Source organism: Rhinolophus hipposideros, assembly GCF_964194185.1.
Source record: "Rhinolophus hipposideros genome assembly, chromosome: 21".
In the NCBI taxonomy this organism is placed as follows: Eukaryota; Metazoa; Chordata; class Mammalia; order Chiroptera; family Rhinolophidae; genus Rhinolophus; species Rhinolophus hipposideros.
Window position 1 is genome coordinate 49,990,050 of NC_138067.1, and position 20,402 is coordinate 50,010,451.

At 46.8% G+C, this 20,402-nt stretch overlaps 1 protein-coding gene across 1 annotated transcript; it reads left to right on the top strand.

Annotated features, from left to right (window-relative positions):
• The first annotated feature begins 4,362 nt into the window (after positions 1-4,362).
• On the top strand, positions 4,363-12,636 carry ZNF8 (zinc finger protein 8). The gene is made up of 4 exons (XM_081030798.1): positions 4,363-4,539; positions 8,951-9,083; positions 9,387-9,482; positions 10,898-12,636. The coding sequence occupies exons 1-4, from the start codon at positions 4,474-4,476 to the stop codon at positions 12,307-12,309; spliced, it is 1,707 nt and encodes a 568-aa protein (XP_080886924.1). The 5' UTR covers positions 4,363-4,473; the 3' UTR covers positions 12,310-12,636.
• The last annotated feature ends 7,766 nt before the right edge of the window (positions 12,637-20,402 follow it).

The window sequence follows — 20,402 nt, forward strand, 5'->3', positions numbered from 1 at the left end:
TAGAGTAAAAAGGGATAAAAACTCCAAGTCCTCGCCAGTCAGCACCTCTTGAGCCTTGCCTTTGCTTGGGGCCCATTCCAAACCCTTTGGAGTGTACTTTTTCTCCTAAAAATGCCACCTTGAGCCTTGAGCCTTGGGCCTTGGGCCTTTTGAGCCTCTTCTTTTGCTTGGCCTGCTCAAAACTCTTTGGAGTGTACTTTTTCTAATAATAATGCCACCTTGGGCCCTTCGTCCATTCTCTGCTGCTCTGGTCTGCTCCTATTACTTTGGAGTGTACTATCTCTTCTAATAAACTACTCTTTCACCACTTTATTTCCATGTCTCATTCAATTCTTTGCTCGAGATGCCAAGAACCTGGACACCGTGCCAAGGAGGGCCCACTCTTTGGTGACATGAGCACCAGTGGTCTGAGAAGGCAGCAGTTTAACACCTTCAAAAACTTCCTTAACATTCTCAGTCCAGCTGGGGGTATTTAAAGGAAAATCTGGACCTTCCTCCAGAGGCTATGTGATGGTTCCAGGGGTCTGCATGAAGCCTTCCCTCTGGCGATGTGGCTCCCCTTCATGGTCATCAACTCAGGAGCAGTGATGACAGTAACCTGGAAATAATGCTAGGCCATAAATATTGTGATCAGTAAGTGGGGGGGGGTATTGTGATCAGTAAGCAAGCATGAGTTTCAGGGTAATTATCTAAAGCAGGAGACTGGGACAGGGGACATTCTAAACTCAGGACCTGGGATGGGACATTCCAAACTCAAACCACAGGGAAGGTATTGATCAATTGTTAAGCTCTATAGCAGCGACAGGCGAGGCCAGGAACATTGCAAGGCCTGTTTTGTGGGGGTCCCAACCGAGCCTTGTTTCAGCCTGGTGGGCCGAGGGGGTGTCTGTCTTCCAATAGCTATTAGAGACCACCACTCCATCTGTGGGCTGGCCTTTTCTTACTCTCTACTTAGTAAACTTATTTTCACTTAAACTCTATCAACTCACATTTGAATTCTTTATTATATAAAGCCAAGAACACTTTTCACCCAGAGTTTGAGTCCCCATTCTGGGGATTAGCCCCTTTCCAGTATAATGGAAGGAGACTAGACTTTGGGTGGTGAGAACACAATAGAAAACACGGATGTTATATTATAAAGTTGTACCCCTGAAATTTACATGATGTTATTAACCAACATTAATCCAAAAAATTTAATAATTAAGAAAATGAAAAAACTGTCGACAAAAAAAATCCAATCTAAGAGAAAACTTATAAGAGTTTATTTGAGCCAAACTGACGACAGTTGCCAGGAAGCAAAGTCTAAACAGATTGAGAAAATGCTCCGGAAAATGGCCGTTTTGTAACTTATATATTAGAATCAAAGGAGGAAGGTTACATGAAATCCATTGGTTGTAGATTAAGGGGATGGGAGAAAGCAAAGCAGGAAAATCTCTGGGATTGGATAAAAAGCAAAATGGAGACACACACACTTCTTTTCCATTGGTGGGTACAGGATAGTTAATAACATTTTACAGCACATAGAGATGGTATTTGGGGAACAAGATAACAATGAGAGATTTTGTAGTTTCCTGCTCTGGTGTGGTGGGGTGTGCCCTCTGGGGGGGTCCTGTAAAAGGGGTTACTCTGACATTCCAAAGAGTATGTTATCTTAGATGCAAAAAGACAACAGACAGGCTCACTTAAGGTAGACTGACCTTTGTTACGGAAGCTACAGACCAAGGATGTGACTTCCTGCCATGGCCCACTTTAGATGGGAATTTTTATGTTCACACCATCCTATGTGGTTATTTTCAGTCTCCTGAGCTTGTCAGATTTAACATGTGGCCCCTTTTCCTTCCACAAAGTCTATACCATAGACGAGTGTTTCAAGCTTTTTGGTTTTAAGACCTCTTTAGTCTTTGTGGATCATAAAGGGGCCTCAGGTTAAACTTGACAAGGTCAGGACATCGAAAATAACCACATAGGAGGGCATGAACGTAAAAATTCCTAACTAGGATGGGCCATGGCAGGAGGTCACATCTTTAGCCTGTGGGTTCCTTGACAAAAGTCAATCTTTACCTTAAGTGAGCCTGTCTATTGTATTTTTGCATCTAGGATAACATGCCCTTGGAATGTCAGTAATCCCTTTTTCGGGACCAGAGCAGCAAACTACAGAATCTCTCATTATTTTTGTCCCCTGATTACCATCCCTATGTGCTGTAAAAAGTGAACTATTAACTATCCTGTACCCACCTATGTGAAAGAAGTACCTGTCTCTCCAATTTACTTTTATCCAATCCCAGAGATTCCCTGCTCCCGTCAGCGCATTCCACTTTGCTTTCTCCCACCCCCTCAATCCACCATCAATGGATTTCATGTAACGCTTCTCCTTTAAGTCTACATACTGTGTTTCCCCCAAAATAAGACTGGGTTTTACATTAATTTTTGCTCCAAAAGACACATTAGGACTTCTGTTCAGGGGATATCATCTTGAAAAATCATGCTAGGGCTTATTTTCAGGTTAGGTCTTATTTTCAGGGAAACACGGTATAAAATAAGCTGCAAACTGCCATTTTGCGGAGCATTTTTTCAATCTGTTGAGATTTTTGCTTCCCGGCAATTGTCGTCAACTTGGCTCAAATAAACTCTTATAAGCTTTTTCTAGGCTGGATGTTTTTCATCGACATCTTTAAAATAATTGAGGACCCCCCCAAATAGTTGTGGGTTCTTACTATCAGTATTGCATATTAGGAATTAAAACATTTAAAAATAGTATTTTATTAATTTAAGTTTTAAAAATAAACTTATTGGGCCAGCCCGGTGGCTCAGGCGGTTGGAGCTCCATGCTCCTAACTCCGAAGGCTGCCGGTTCAATTCCCACATGGGCCAGTGGGCTCTACAACAAGGTTGCGGGTTCAACTCCTGGAGTCCCGCAAGGGATGGTGCGCTCCGCGCCCTGCAACTAAGATTGAACATGGCACCTTAAACTGAGCTGCCTCCCAGATGGCTCAGTTGGTTGGAGCGTGGGCTCTCAACCACACGGTTGCCAGTTTGATTCCTCAAGTCCACAAGTGATGGTGGGCTGCACCCCCTGCGACTAGCAATGGCAACTGGACCTGGAGCTGGGCTGTGCCCTCCACAACTAAGACTGAAAGGACAACTTGACTTGGGGAAAAAAAAAGTCCTGGAAGTACACACTGTTCCCCAATAAAGTGTGTACTGTTCCCCTTCCCCAGTAAAATCTTTTTTAAAAAATAAAAATAAATAAACTTATTGTGTGTTAGGGCGTGAATTATGTACTCTGAAAATTCATATATTTACGTCTTAACCCTATACCTCAGAATGTGACCTTATTTTGAGATAAGGTATCTGTAGAGGTAATTAAATTAAAATGAGGTCACTAGGGTGAGCTGGGCTCCCATATGACTGGTGTCCTTATAAAAAGAGGAAATTTGGAGACACAGGCATACAGGGTAGTCTGCTTTTGTCCACTTGTATTTGACTTCTTTTACCCCTCTAGTAGAAATAATGTTTAAATTACCAGGCAGGGACCAGCCCACTGGCCTAGGTGGCCCTAACGTCAAAGTCGTGCTCCTAACACCAAGGTCACTGGTTCGATTCCCACATGAGCCAGTGAGCTGCACCCTCTACAGCTAAGATTATGAACAACAGCTCTCCCTGGAGCTGGGCTGCCATGAGCAGCCAGAGGTTGCGTGGGCTGCTGAGTGCTACCGTTTGCATAGACTACAGTGTGCTGACACGAACTGCCAGCAGCAATCAAGAGTGGCCGGCAGCCAGGGCGAACTGCAGTGAGTTGCTGTGAACGGCTGACCAAGGACGGAATACCTCAGCTCAGGGGGGATGTGCAAGGCTCATAACATCAGTGTGGGCCAGGGAGCTGTGTACTACACAACTAGACTGAGAAACAACAGGCTTGAACAGGAGTGTTGGCGGGGAGGAGGACGAAAGTGGGTGGAGAAAGTAGAAGGCAGTAGGTACCCCAAAGACAAAATGGGGAAGTTCCAGGCCTCCCCTTGTGCACTTCCTGGCAGGAAGAGTAGGCCCGGCTTCATACCAGCCAATCTCATCGCAGCATGTATACTGCGGCGGCTATGGGATGAGGGCTGTGGACCCCCATAGGCTGGGAGGCCCGTTCCCCACCATTCAGAGGCCCTTCTGTAGACTGAGGTCTACCTCGCCCGCAGCCTCCGGAGGCTCGCAGTCCACACTGGCGGTGGGTACCACCCGCTCAGAATCGCCCCCATTGGCCAAAGACGAGCGAAGGCTCCCATTGGTCGAAGGTTCAACTAACGGAGGCTCTAGTGGCGGGCGCTGCTGCGCGCGCCGCTCGGCCTTCTGGGAGTTGTAGTCACAGCGTCTCTGGCGTGGTCGCCATTGTCCGACGGGTGGCGTTTGGAGTGGTACTGTGGCGGGGCTGGCTCTCGGGTTTTAGGTCGTCCCAGGCGTCTATCCTTAACCTGTCGGTTCAGGATGGATCCCGAGGAGGACGTCACACCATTGGAGATGGCTACGGGACCGCCCGCGGAACGATTTCAGGTAACAATAATAACGATGGCAGCAGCCCCGGGCTAAGCGTCTCCCAGATATTGAACCTTTAACCTTCTCAGCGCGTGGTTAGCAGGGCACGGGCCTTTTCTCCATTTACACAAGGGGAAACAGTCGCAGGTCGGGGCACGCTAACTGGCATGGCGGGTAAGGGGTGGGTTCGGAATCGAACCCCGGCCATCTGGTCCCGGAGTGCGCATGCCCAAGTGATACTCTGGCCTCCCGGTTCTGAGATGGAGCTTTGGGTCGTTCTGGAGGACACGGCTGGCCCAGCTCCCGCCAATGCCCTTCCCCTCTCCCCGAAGGCCAACCGCCGTGATGATGGGTACTAGAGCGCCGAGGTGGCAGGTATTACCGAATAGAGATGCTTTGATGCCTGGAGTCAACAGAAGCGAAACCTCTGGCCTGGGGACGGGCACAACCTCTGGGGTGAGGAAAAGTCACCACGCACCCCCGTTAGTGGGCTGGGAATGACTACCAGATCCCCCAGTACTACCAGCTGGGATTGACTACCAGTTCCGGAACTGCAGTGCAGGGCGGTCAGTGCTTGCAAGGCCATTTGGGAAGGCACCTGATTCAGAGCTCCAGCTTTGAATCCTAGACGAAGTGGCCGTCGCCTTTGTTCTCCGTAAAGTGCTGTCTCTACGTTGGCAAAAATAATTCATGATATCTGAAACATCTTTGAAATTAAGTACTTTTTGTATTTTGTTGTTGTTCATAAGTGTCGGCATTATTTCAGATTTGGCAAAATGAGATAATTGATAATTTTAGATTTGCATGTTTTCAGATGTGTGTCACAGATTTGCATGAAATGCAACCACCCTTTAGTTTGTTTTTGCTGTGGATGTTGGAGCAGGGAGTGAGCAGTGTCAAAGAAAATCAGCTGCACAGTAGCTAGAGCAGTAAATAAAGATTGTATTTAGGAACTATTGCAGTAAAGAGACTTCGGTATAGAACTGAGCTCAATTCTGAGTACAACAAGGAAAAGTGAGCTTTTATAGCGGGGATTGGGCGATTCTTGCTGAAGCAGGCCTAGACGATTGTGGGGATGAGAACTTTGACAAAGATATCGAGAGTGATCACATATGGAGGGTAGGGATCCTGCCTAAACCGACTTGACAGGAGTTTTCATAACACTGGGTGATGCAGAAATGGACACAGATCCCTAAAGGTCAAGGCCTAGATGAAAAGAGGGTTCAGAGAAGCCAGGCTAAAGTTTGATCAAGGAGAGAATCTTTATCAGAAGTAAGAGAGGCTTGGGCCGGCCCGGTGGCTCAGGCCGGTGGAACTCCATGCTCCTAACGCCGAAGGCTGCCGGTGCAATTCCCAATTGGGCCTGTGGGCTCTAAACCACAAGGTTGCCGGTTCGACTCCCACAAGGGATGGTGGGCTGCGCCCCCTGCAACTAACAACGGCAACTGGACCTGGAGCTGAGCTGCGCCCTCCACAACTAAGACTGAAAGGACAACAACTTGACTTGGAAAAAGTCCTGGAAGTACACACTGTTCCCCAATAGAGTCCTGTTCCCTTCCCCAATAAAATCTTTAAAAAAAAAAAAAAAAAAGTAAGAGAGGCTTAAGAGGAAGTCTGTTGGTTATCTGTTGCTGTGTAACAAATAATCCAAACACATAGTGGTCCAAAATAATAATAAATATAATCTCACAGTTTCTGGTGATATGAATCCTGGAATTACTTAGCTGGTGGTTCTGGCCTGGGTCCATGAGGTTATAGTCAAGATGTCAGCCTGGGCTGCTGTCACATGAGACTTGACTGGGTCTAGAAGAGCCATCTCCAAGATGGCTCACTCACATGACAATCAGCAGGAGGTCTCAGTTCTTTCCCACATGGGCCTCTGTGGGGCTGCTTGGCTGTTCTCACAGCATGGCATCTCACTTCTCACAGAGCAAGTGATCCAGGAGAGGGCAAGGTAAAAGGCACAATGCCTTTTGTGACCTGAAGTCAGTATTCACACTCTGTCATTTCCACAATATCCTATCAGTTATATAAATCAAACCTGCTCAGTATAGGAGGAGACTACACAAGACTGGAATCATTGAGGGCATCTTGGAGTCTGGCCACCACAGGAGGCAAGGTGCAGAAGTGGAGGGCTTTGAGGGATAGTGTTTGCATTCCTTGCCTCCTGGCCGTTTGTCCATCTTCAAAGCCAGCAGCATGGCATCTTGCTTTAGTTGTCACATTGTCATCTGCATTCTCTGATTAAATGTCCACCTGCCTTCCCCTGAGAAGGACATTTGTGATTGCATTTAGAACCTCATCTTAAAATCCTTAGTCACGTCCACAAACTCCCTTTTGCCATTTATGGTAACATTCACAGGTTCCTGGAACTAGGACCCAGATATCTTTGGGGGCCATTATTTAGCCAACCATAGCCAAGCTGAAAGGGGTCAACCTGTATCTAAAGGTGAGAAGGAGCCTGACGAGTGGGAGCCAGAGAGATACCTAGTGTAAGACATGGTGGGCGGGGGGCAGTGACGAGATACTAGCTGATGCTGGGTGGTCGCATCAGCTCTGGGAGAGTGAGTGGATCTGACACAGCCCATCCCTCCAGGCCCCTACAGAGCAGAGCAAGGGGAGGGCTGCAGGGGACTGAGATAGACCAGCAGCGAGTCACAAGACAGCAAGGCGTGGGTTCCTGCTAGAATTCCAGGAGGAGACATGAAGGACTCTTGTGATGCCATAGAGAGGCCTTGTGACCTGGACAGACCAGTAGTCAGGGGACCCGGTGCCTGGGCTGTCACTGCAACCCAAGCAGAGTAGGTGATGGTGGGTGGGCACAGGAGGCTCAGGGAGCATGTGTCAGGGTTGGAGGACCTTCTTAGTGGGAAGTGAGGGTACGGGGACAGAAGCAGAGTCCTCTGTTCCCAGCCACAAGCTTCTGCAAATTGCCTGCACAATTTTTGTCAGAGCCATATGCCACCCTAATGTTTTTAAAATCTACTTGTGTTTTCTTTAGAGAAAATACCTTTTAAAATTGAGATATTTGACGTATGATTTGATTTCCATTTCCCTGGTGGCTAATGAGGTTGAGCATCTTGTGATTATTTGCTATTTGTATATTTTCTTTCATATCTTCTTTTAAGAAATATCTGTTTAGATCCTTTGTTTTATTTAGATTGCCTTTATTATTGAGTTGTAAGAGTTCTTTGTATCTTCTTGATACCAGTCTTTTTATCAGATGTGTGATTTGCAATTAGTATCTCCCATTATGTGGGTGTCTTTTCACTTTCTTGATAGTGTCCATTGCACAAAAGTTTTTAATTTTGATGAAATCCAATTTATTTATCTTGTTAGTCGTGCTTTTGTTTTCCTAAGAATCCTTTGCCCGTTCCAAGGTTATAAAGATTTATCCCTATCTTTTTTTCTAAGTTTTAGCTCTAACATTTATGTCTTTGGTCCTTTTTGAGTTAACTTATATATGGTGTGAGGTTGGAGACCAACTTTATTTTGCATGTAGCTATCCAGTTGTCCAGTAGGAAGTGCTTTACAGCCACTTATTCCCCATCACAGCCCCCAAGGAGACAAGGAAACAGGGAGGCAGAGGTGGGGACCCGCTCCATGCTTCTTGAGGAGAAAGTGGCAAAGCCAAGATTGTTCCAGAAATATGTAGCTTTTGACCATGGCCACACACAGCCATGTTCCAAAAGGGTTTCATTTATGGAACATGTTTTAAATACATTGTATCAACTTATAAAAATTAAAAGTTTTAACTGAAAAACAACCTAATTTTCAGCTTCTCACCAGAGACTAGCAGTTCTGACCACATGGGGCCTATATTTCCCCCCGATCAATTGGTTCTGAGTCCCAGGTGCCCCATCAGACAGAGCACATATTATCTGTCACTTCCAGTGTCAGTTAATACCAGTAGACTCTTACACTGGCCCACTTCAGTTACTTGTAAGCCTGCTTGGTCACTGAAGGCAAGTGAGTTTCTGACTCTTAACTGTACACTCCTCTTTTCAGGGAGGATAAGGAGCCTTGCTTGGAATCTGAGGATTAGTTTATCAGTTCATTGTAGCTGAGTAACAAACTGCCCTAGTTTGTTAGGACAGTACCTAGTGCCTTTAGACACTAACCATTTCTTTAGCCCACAGATGTGCAAGTCAGCAGTTTAGACGGGTCTCTGTTGGCACCCTCACCTGAGATCAGTTGTAGGTCAGCTATGGTTAGCTTTTATCTCGCCTGGATACTCTCACATGTCCTCGCTATACCAACCACACCTACATGCAGCAACCCAGTGGTGCCCTACGAGACCTGACTCAGGTCGCCCAGAACATGCACTTTCTCAGGACACTGGCCTGCCCATCTTCTCCATTCTCATTCCTCCTCCTCTTCCTGAGAGCACTGATGGGAACAATCCAGCTGATCGAATGCATGTGAAAAGTTTCAGGAGCCAGTGACCTTCCGGGACGTGGCTGTGGACTTCACCCAGGAGGAGTGGGGGCAGCTAGGCCCTGCCCAGAGGACCCTGTACCGCGATGTGATGCTGGAGACCTTTGGGCACCTGCTGTCTGTGGGTAAGGCCCACTTCCAGAACTGATGGTCAGATTCCTGCAGTAACTAATTCTTCGTGGGTTATAGGTCTTAGGGCTTCTGGTATGAGAACTTGACCTCAGGCTGGGGATCGGGGATCTTTTTTCCTCCTTCCCTGTGGACATGCGAACAGGGGTGTATCTGCCCTTTTCTGTCCCATGGCAAAGCCTTCACCTTGTTGTGAGGTGTCCATGTGTTCTGATGGTCAGGAGCCCCGGGTAGGAGACTGGGCTGGTTCCTACTCTCTAGAGCAGACCCCCACATCCTTTGTTTTTCCCTGTTTCCAGGGCCTGAGCTTCCCAAACCCGAAGTCATCTCCCAGCTAGAGCAAGGAGCTGAGCTGTGGGTGGTGGACAGAGGAATCACCCAGCGCTGCTGTCCAGGTGAGAACACGCCAAGTGGGAACCCCTATTGGGAGCAGTCCAGGAGGTGACTGCAGGTGCGCTGCTTGGAAAGGGTGGTGTGTCGGGGTTCCTGAGAACATCCTCAGATCCAGCGATTACAGCAAAAGGTTACAGGGCACAGTCAGTGAAGGGAGAAGGCGCATGGGGCACAGTCCAGAGAAAGCTGGGCTTCAAGGTTCCAGTCCTGTCCAGTGGTGCTGTGTTTGTGGTGAGTTGTCACAGCACTAAAGGAAGCTAACACAGCTTCGCTTCTCTGCACTGTAAGGAGTGGGGAGCCTATGCCTGCCTAAGGAGCAGTCCTTACTCTGGAGGGTTCAGCACTGAGGGCTGCTCCCCCACAGTTAACTAGAGGCAAGAGGGCAACTCCACTTGGTTTTTCGAAAACTTGAGTTGCTCATCTCTCCCCAGCCTACTGCTTCTGCACTGCATTCAGCATCTGCCTCCCCTGTGCCTGAGGATAGGGCTTTTCAACTGTCAGGGTCACTGCTTTGTCTCCAGCATGTAGGGCCAGATAAGAAATATGTTAGGCTTTGGAGGCCATGTGCAGTCTCTGTGTTTGTTTTCTGTCGTTGCTGTAACAAATTACTACAAATACAGTACCTTAAACAATACACACTTAATTGTCTCACACATCTGTCGATCAAACTCGATTGGTTTGTCTGCTCCAGGTCTCACAAGGCCAAAATCAGGGTATTGGCCTGGGAGGCTTATGGGGAGGCTTGGGAAGACTCTGCGTTCAGGTGTCCAGACTCACTCGGGTCATTGGCAGAATTCAGCTCCGTGCATCCTAGCACTGAGGTTCCTGTGTCCTTGAGACTGTCGTCCAGGAGGTGTTCTCAACTCGGGAAGGCACCTGCACCCCCTGACCAATGTCCCCTGCACAGCCAGCCTGTCCTTCTACCTCCTTCTGCTTATAAACGTTCAGAGGTTGCTTTGGGCCCACCCAGGTAATCCAGCATCATCTCCCTATTTTAAGGTTTAAGGTCCACTGATTAGTGACCTTCATGTCCAACCCCTTCACAGCAGTGCCTTGATGACTGTCTGATTGCCATGGGACAGCTTTAGAATTCTGCTTGTCTCTGTCACATAGTATTTTTTTTTCCCCTATGGGTCTTTAGCAACATGAAAACCATCCATAACTTGGGGGCTTTATTTGCCAGCCCCTGATCTAGGCCCATACCTGACTCATGGCAGGTGTTCAGGAAATTTTTGTTGAATGAATGAATGAGTGAGGCTGTGTTTGCAGATGGGGCACTTAGTATCAACATAAAAGCTGAATCAGGATTTCCTTAGAGGCCAGGCAGGTGGTTAGGATGCAGACCCAAGGTGTTGGGGTCCTGTCGCCTTCCATGTCCTCTCCACCAACACCTCAGAGCTCCTTGGTTTTCTTTCAGGCTGGGAGCCTGGGCTTGAAGGCCAAGCAGTACTCACAGAGCAGAGCCTTCCTGAGGGGGAGGCATCCCCTGTCACAGAGAGAGGGGCCTTCCTGAGGGATGCTCCCTATCCTGCCACACGGGGGGATGGCTGGAACCATGAGGACCAGGTAAAGCCGCCTGAGAAGGACCAATTGGAATGTTGCCCTGAGGAAGCACCAATTCAAGATGGAAGCCATGAAAGTCTCAGACTTGGGGAAAATCGTGTGCTGAATTCAGACCCAAACCCATTCTTGGAGGTTTCTGGGAGAGGGTATTTCTGGACTCACAACTCACAGGTTACAAATTCGGAAAGTGACTCCAGCTTAGGGGGTCAGCAAACAGGCGCCTCGGGAGAATGGCCACGTGACAGCAGCGGCTGCAGCTCAGCGTCCCGCCAGGCAGCTGCAGGTGTGGAGCCAATGCAGAGCCCAGTGCGGGAGAAGCCCTACAAGTGCGTGGACTGCGGGAAGGCCTTCAGCCACAACGCGCACCTCACTGTGCACAGGCGCATCCACACGGGTGAGCGGCCCTACGTGTGCAGAGAGTGCGGCAAGGCCTTCAGCCAGAACTCCTCATTGGTGCAACACGAGCGCATCCACACGGGTCACAAGCCCTACAAATGCGCCGAGTGTGGCAAGTGCTTCTGCCACAGCACGCACCTCACTGTGCACCGCAGGATTCACACCGGGGAGAAGCCCTACGAGTGCCAGGACTGCGGGCGCGCGTTCAACCAGAACTCCTCCCTGGGCCGGCACAGGCGCACACACACGGGCGAGAGGCCATACTCCTGCAGCGTGTGCGGGAAGGCCTTCTCACGGACCACGTGCCTGTTCCTGCACCTGAGGACTCACACGGAGGAGCGGCCCTACGAGTGCAACCACTGTGGCAAGGGCTTCAGGCACAGCTCCTCCCTGGCCCAGCACCAGCGCAAGCACGCCGGGGAACAGCCCTACGAGTGCCGCCAGAGGCTGGTCTTTGAGCAGACGGCCGCACTGACCCAGCACGAGTGGGCAGACGCCCTGGGCTGCAACCCAGCTTTGAATCCCAGTGACAGGGCTCATCGGAATGACAGGCCCTTCAAATGCAGTCAGTGTGGGAAGTGTTTCATTCAGAGCTCACACCTCATCCGGCACCAGGTAACTCACACAAGGGAGGAGCCCCGTGGCCGGAACCGGCAGCGGGAGCAGCCCCGTAGCCGGGGCTCCCATCAGCTCGTGCGCCCAGGGGAGAGCCCTGGGGGTGGGACAAAGACCGGACAGCCTGCAAGCAGGGCACTTGCCCTATTTGACATCCACGAAATCATGCAAGAGAAAAGCCCCGTGCACGTTATTGGGGTAGAAGAACCTTCCGTGGGCACTTCTGTATTATTTGACATCAGAGACTCCACATAGGGGAGAATGTCTACAGATGACTTTGAACCACAGGTACAAAAGTTTGGTAAGTCCACATGGGTAGTCATGGAAAGGGGGAGTGGGGATAAAGATGCCCAAGGTGACTTCCGATTTCCTGAGGAAAGGTGCTTCCCAAAACTCCCGAGATTGGTAGTTCTCAGATCTCTCGAGCCCAGTGCCCCCTTTAAACACAGATGTTTTGTACTGTTCTCTCTATGACCCTGAAAGGAGTTCACAGGTGATGTAATCTACACGTGTTTAATGTCAAAATAATCACTATATGGCCCCATTTTCTAAAGAAAATTAAAACAGAAGTAATTTATGATGACGTGTACTGAGTTGGTGTGGAATCTCTGCGTATGACTGGTCCGTAATGCTGGGGACCTGGGCACTGCCTGTTGCTTGCCATCTGGTATACAGGGTGTGGTGTTGGCCACAGAAATGTGAGGAGTATTCCTGTATGGGATCTGATTTTCCAAAGTGGTGACTCACTCTTGTAAAAGTTTTGGATGAAACAAAGTGCCGTTGCATTTGTGGAAAATTATGTATATAATTCTAAGCATGTAGGAATTAACGTGTGTTTGTATGTGAACGCGACTTAGGGTCTCAGTTCATACTTACAGGCAGGTTGTTTCATATACACAGGCATCCCAGGGGCCAGTCTGCACTTCACAGTCATTAGAGCACGCTTGGCACTCACCCACATCAGCCATACTCATGCCCAAATCAGATGACAAACCACCATGAAATTCCATAACATTTCCTGGCATATCACAGCTTCTGTTGAAAACCGTTGCCTTAAAACAGCCAGTGCTGCTAGAAGCCTCAGTCAGTTGGTTTTGTCCCACAAAAGACATTTGGTGATGTCTGGAGACATTTTGGTTGTTATGACTGGCGGGAGGGAGGGGTGCCACTGACCTCTAATGGGTACAGGCCAGAGATGTTGCTAAACATTCTGTTATGCCCAAGACAGACCCCTCAATAAAGACAAGGCCCCATCCTATGGTTTCTGGGGTAGACGCCATGCCCAGCACCACAGCCGACGTTGTCTAAACTCTGAATTGCTTGATCAGTACTATGCTAACAATCCCATATGTTTGGTTTTAACAAATGATATCATTAGCTAGTTTATGCACAATGTGTTTTGGTAACCTTTTTGCAGGATTCGTAATTGATGTGGAGAAAGGAAGAGAATCTGCTTATTTTTCTGAGTAATCTAAATTTTAGCATTTTATTGTGAACCCTGTAAAACATGGACAATATATTTTCACTAGTACCCCTACCTGCCACAGGATTATTTTTACATGGGTCCCAGAAATCATGTGATTTCATCCACTTTTTCTGAGTATATCTCTAAAAAGCAAGGACTTTTAGAAATAGATATAACCATGTTGGTCCCTGGGGACAAAACCGCATCCATAACCACACTGAGCCATCACGTGCCGCCTTCCCGGTCTTGTTGCTGTGACAGGGCAGAAGCGGCGGTGGGTGCAGTGCTAGGCAGCGGTCCCCAGGGGGTGCTCCAGATTCTTCCTCACCTGGCAGTGCAGTAAAGAAAACAAATGCTCACTTCACTTAAGAAAGTTTATGATGAAGCAGGACGAATTATTAATTTTTTAAAATCTCAAAACCATATAACCATTTTCATATCTAAGTAGAAATAACAGTAATTCCTCAATATATCATCAAATGTCCAGTGTTCAGATGTTCCTGGTTGCCTCATAAATTGTTTTGTTTTCTACTTGGTGTGTTCTAATCGTTGGTTTGAGCTAAACAAGATTGACACTTTTCATAGGTCTCTTTCTTTTTCAGTCTCTTAATATTTTGTTTTCTGGGGAAGAAAAAAAACCAACAGAGTAAGCTAAATGTTGTCCTCATCTCAGTCTTGCCCATCAGACCCTCCTTGCTTTGGCCTGGTGAAATGACTTCTGATTTGGCATCACGCCACCGGGCTGTGTTGAAGGGTCTTGTGGACTGTGTGACTCCCACTGCTCTCAGAGTCAGCTCCCCATCTTGCGTGGGGTCTCTGCTGGATGTCTCAGCTGCCAGTGCCAAGTACAGCCAGACATCTGAGAAAATTGTTTCTTTTTATATGATGCAGGACATGCTAACATGACCATTTTAATGTCACAGTTCAAAACTTCACATTGATTATCTCATTGCTTTCCTCCAGTTTTACACCTGAGGAAAGCAAAGCTTTCTGGACTGTGTCCATGCTGTTCTTGACATAAAGAACACTGTGGTCTAAGTGTGATTCTTGGTGTCTCCATAGCCCAAGGTATGTAAAAACCAAGGATTCAAGCTTCTTGCTTTCACACCTAAAATGAAACAAATGTGCATAAGCAAGATGCCTGTCCCAATGGGACTACTATCACAGGCACCATTATTTAGAGCATGGCCTTTGTTTCCTGTTCCCACTGCAGTTGCATTCTAGTGAAGTCAGGTATACACCATAAAGATCAAAAATTGGAAGGAAGGAACACTGATCATGGCATAGCTGAGCTTGTAGAAATTGCTTCCTAAAAATATCCCACAGAACGAATGTTGGGTTGGCAGAACATAGAGTCGAATGGAAGAAATGGCATCCTGGAAAAATATAGCAGCAGTTCTGATGGCTTTGTTGGAACGATTGAGCATCAGGACTCACCGCCAAGCATCACGGTTGAGTGTCAGAACTCTGTGACAGCCTTTTGTATCCTTTGTGTTTTTCGGATGCTGTGAGTGCCACAATGATGGGGTTTCTGTGGTAGCAGAGCTGGCTTTGCAGCTCATCTGCAGTTTCTGTCTCCAAGACCCTCTCAAAGCCCCGGGTGCGTTTCTGTGCACCCAACTTCCCTCTGGGGTTGTCTTCGTGTATCTCCCTTGTCAGCCCTCATTTTTCACAGCTCTGTCCTTGCACCTCGGCCACACCATCTTCCATTTCATTCTTGGCAGAAACCTTTCCATTTGCATAGCTAAGAAAAGGTGTGTTTTCACACAGACAGACAGACAGGGCCTCAGTGATGGTTCTGTGAGGTAGTAGTATTCTATATGTAAGGAAGGTAGAGCATGGGACAAAAGTACATAGTAACTAGGACAAAAGTAAACATCCCAAGGTTACACAACCAGAAGGTGGAGGTACAATTTGAAGTCAACACCCAGTTAACAGTGGCTTTAAACAAATTAGGTTTTCTTTGAAGGCTGTCCCTGCAGCACCTTTGTTACTTCAGAGGCAGTGTTTTCTGCAGCCCTTGGAACCTTTCCCTCAGTTGGAGTGAGGCTGCTGTGGCATCAGCCATTGCATCCAAATCAAGACTGGAAGAAGGGAAGGGAAGGCCAACACTCATCTCTGATGAGGTTTCAAAGAAAGGCTGCCCCAGAAGCCTCCAGCAAATGCCCACTTATGTCTCATTGGCCCAGATGGGGTCACAGGGCCACCCCTAGTAACAAAGAGGTTGGAGAGTGAGTATTTAGCTTTTCTAACCTCCGTGTCAGAGACCTGTACCTTGAGAAAGGGGTTTGGGAAATGGGCAATGGGTTGGCAACCAGCAGCATTTGCCACCTTTCTCCTCCAGTTTTGCCAGGGCTTCCTATTGCCTTGATCAGGCGCCACTGTCTTTTGGCCCCATTGCTTCATCTCCTGGATTATCCAGCCTGCTGGCTGGGCCCTCCTCCTTGCAATGCTCAGTCCCCTGGTATTCTGGGGTCCTGCCCTCTTCTGGATCCCGTCTACCTCTTGAGGGCCTTCTTGTCCTCTCCTCACCTCTTAAATGTTGGAGTCCCCAGGACAGTGCCCGGGAGACCCATCTTGTGCTCCATACCCTCCCCAGATGTCCTCATCTACACCCATGCCTTTGTGCTTCTCGCTGCCAAATCTTGGCCTGTGGTGCTGAGTTTTGAGCTTCAGGCTGAAAGGAAGTGTGTGCTGCTGGGCAGCTCAAACCAGTCCCCTTTACTTCGGTCCCTTTCATGGGGTACGTTGCCACCACCATCCCATCCCTGGAGCCAGAAGGTAGGTATCCTGTTGGCCTCCCTTGTATCTACTTCTTTGTGGGCCAACCTCTACAAGCCTTACCACCTAAACGTCCGTTCCCCACTTCATCCTGTCTTCACTACCACCACCGCTGGTGCCGGGCAGCCCTGAGAGGAGAAGCGACATGTTACCAAGTGGCCCAGCCGCCAAAGCCCCACTTTTGACTGTTCCTTCTCACTGTCCCATCAGTGGTATGGGGTGCGGACTCAGGAATGCTCCAGCTACTAGTGCCCTCTGGGGAGCGGAGACCTGGCTGTGACTTCATGGTTCTAGATGGCTGTGGAAGCTGGCCTGAGATTGCCCTGTTCTCTCCACCTGTGCCCCAAAATGGCAGCTCCTGAAGAGTCATGCTTCCATGGTTTTCAGAGTGGACACTGGATGGACTGAGATCACAGTGGCCTCGCTGAGTGAGCTGGGAACCAGCTTGTCACTCGGCACTCGCCTCCCTGCCCAAGGCAGCAAATATCTTGGCAATTTTCCATTTCTCATTCCGAGTCATGTTTTCTAGGCGTAATGCTCTTACTGATTTCCTTGTAGATATTTGTAAACAGATAAGAAACTCCCCAGGTGATATTACCATAAGCTAGACAAAATACATGGTTTCGATAGTTTATAAAAGTAATGCAAATTCTTTGTAGCAAAACCTGGAAAATGCACAAAAGTAAAAGAATACACAGAAGTATGAAGATTTATTTAAAATTTAACTCTTCATACTTCTATCATCCAGAGATGGTCATTCCATTAAGATTTTAATTGTCCTTGTAATTTTTTCTTTAAAATATGTGTGTATACATATAGTGTAACACTAAACCTTATACTCACAAAATACATGTATACGTAGTTATCTTACGTTTAGAAAATTGGACTCCCTTCTAGTTCTCTTGTAACACGTGCTTCTTACTATATTTTCAGCATTTTCCTCTGACAGTGAATTTCATATAGCTTTTTAAATTACTTTTCAGGAGGACTGTGGCAATGTGGCCTCCACCCAGCATTTTACCAGCCTTTTATCCAAAAGGGGGAGGAGATTTTTGTACAGTTTCAGGGGGAGTATGCATTGACACAGCCCCCGTGGAGGGTGGCTCATCAGTTGCTATCTAACTTACAAACACACAAACGCTTTGTCTCCGCAAACCTGTTGCTGGGAGTGGATCCTACAGGTGCAGACTATACATGGTTTTCACTACAGTGTTGATTTCAAAATTAAAAATTTGGCACCAACCTCAGTGGCCACAGTGGGGAATTAGCTAAGTGATTTATGGTGTGGAATGGAGAACGACAGACTTGAAAACGGAAACTGTCTTTATGTACTAATGGGGGAAGACTTCCAAGATACAGTGTCAAATGAAAGGTGTAAACGGTGTGTATAGTATGTTTCCCACTTGTGTAAAGAGGAAATATTTGCTTATACACACACACACACACACACACACACAGTCTATGAAAAGCTGCAAAGTAGCCAATTGCTCTTGGGGAGGAGAACTGGAAAGGGATGAATAATTTTCAGTCTATATCTTTTGATATTTTTGGAATTTTGAAACATGTCAAAGTATCACTAGTTCAAAAAATTAACAAAAATCTCAACTCTTTCAAAAATCAAAGTTTGATCATTTGTTACATTGTTACTCCCCTACTAAAACATCCATAGGACCTTGTCTCTTGGCCACATTTGTTCTGTATATGCCCGTGCCCGTGCGTGTGAACGAAACAAGTTGAGTATAAAAATAGCTTTGACTCCATGGTGTTTCTTGCAAGCTGGTTGTAGCACATCAATTTCCAAGTTATTTTATTAAATTCCCTACATCAGTCAGAGCACACACAAATCGTGGCCAACAGCTAAGTCTCCCACTGTCAGTATCTCCTTACACATCCTCAAAGTCACTTGTGCACAAGGTAATTAGGAAAAACACCTGAATTCAGTGTGAAAAGCCGTCTCCCATAGGCCTATTGTAAGGAGATCCAAGGTGACCGGCTTCCAGAATGCGCTGTCCAATGTGCTAGCCACTAGCCACGTGTAGCTATTTAGATGTAATTTTAAATTAACCAAAATTAACATAAAAATGCAGTTCCTGGGTCACACTAGCCACATTTCCACTGCTCAGTAGTTACAGGTAGAATATTTCCATCAACATCTCAGAAAGTTCAGTGCTGGTCTAAAGGTAGGTGACTGACAGGATATATATATATATATATATATATATATATATATATATATATATGTTTTTTTTTAAACTCTCCCCTTGTGATCAACTGACTGTAATGGGAATGAAGGGTCTCGCCAGGTTAGTCTATACATCAGGCTTCTGCTTCACCAGGTGACACAGGCCTTCCAATTGTGTATGACATTTTCATCTCCCACATTGTACTCAAGGGCAACCGTTAATTAAGGAAGTTAATTTGCCTCACAAAGGGCCTAACCATTGTTGGTTTTTAGGGAGTCATCGTGGATATACAGAAGAATGAATGTACAGAAACATTCATTGCATGCGTTTATCGTAGCTCAATTCCCATCTAACGGTGGGGAGGGTAATTTTGTGATTTATAATAAGAAACATTTGGTCTTTGTGCCCGCCCGCTTCTGGCACAGAGTAAAACCTGTGGAATTTCCTATGTGATGAAAGCATACCAAGGGTGTCTTGGTATGTGATTGATGTGACTTTTGAACTTACTCTAAGGATGGGGGCTGGTCACCAGGAGAACCAACCCTGTGAAGGTTGGAACTTTCAGTCCCATCCCTGACTTCTAGGTGGCGAGCGGGGCTGAAAGTTGAGTCAATTGTCAATTGCCAGTGATTTAATCAGACGTGGCTATGTAATGAAGCCTCCATAAAAACCCTAAGGATAGGCTTTGGAGAGTTTCTGGGGGGTGAGCACATGGAGTGCTGGGATAATGGCATACTTGGAGAGGGCATGGGAGCTCTGCACCCTTCCCCATACCTCCCCTGTGCATCTCTTCTATCTGGCTATTCTTGAGTTACAGTTATTTCCCCTTAATCACAGGGGGTATGTTCCAAGACACCCAGTAGGTGCCTGAAACTACGGATAGTACCAAACTCTATATATACTGTTTTTTCTATACATATGTACCTATGATAAAGTTTAATTTATAAATTAGGCACAGTAAGAGATTAACAATAATAACATGCAATTATAACAATTATACACTAATAAAAATTATGTGAATGTGGTCTCTCAAAGTGTATTACACTATACTCATCCTTCTTGAGCTGATGTGAGTTGATACATGCCTATGAGATGAAGTGAGGTGGATACACTGGACAAAGGGACAATTCATGTCCTGGGCAGGACGGAGTGGGATGGTGCAAGATTTCATCAAGCTGCTCAGAACGGGGCACAATTTAAAACTTACGAATTCTTTGTTTCTGTAATTTTTCCATTTAATATTTTCAGACTGAAGTTGACTGTGGGTAACTGAAACGTAACTGAAACATTGGACTGCTAAACCGCAGATAAGAGGGGACTACCATATAACATTTTATAATAAACCATTAATCTAGTGAGTCAGTGGGTTTCCTGAGGTCTGTTAGCACTCTGGCAAATTAAACCCAAGGAGGGGGTTGTGGGAACCCTCTTATTGATAGCCAGTCCATCTGTGTTACAGGACTGGACTTTCAACCAGCATCTGTGGGAGCACAGGGAGCAGTCTTGGACCCAGCCCTCAACCTGTGGAATCTGGTGCTGTCTCCAAGTAGATGGCGTCAGAATTAATTGCTTGTTGGTGTGGAGGAAATTGCTCCCCGCACACATTGTAACTGGGTACAGAACGTAAATAAATTATGGTAAATTCATACAATGGGAAACTATGTAGCCATGTAACAGAATCATTTTCAAAAAAATGTTTCATGGAGAAATGTTCAGGGTCAGTAGAAAAAAACAGGACTATATACAATCTGGTGATTGTTTTAAATTATATACAGGAACAATCAGACAAATCTAAATTGGAGGACAATTTGGAAAACTGGATATATGAAAAATGTCAAGATTATTTTTAAAAAGAAAGAAAGAAAAGGCTGAAAATCTGTTCCGGATTGAATGAAGCCAACTCAAGTGGAACAAGAGGA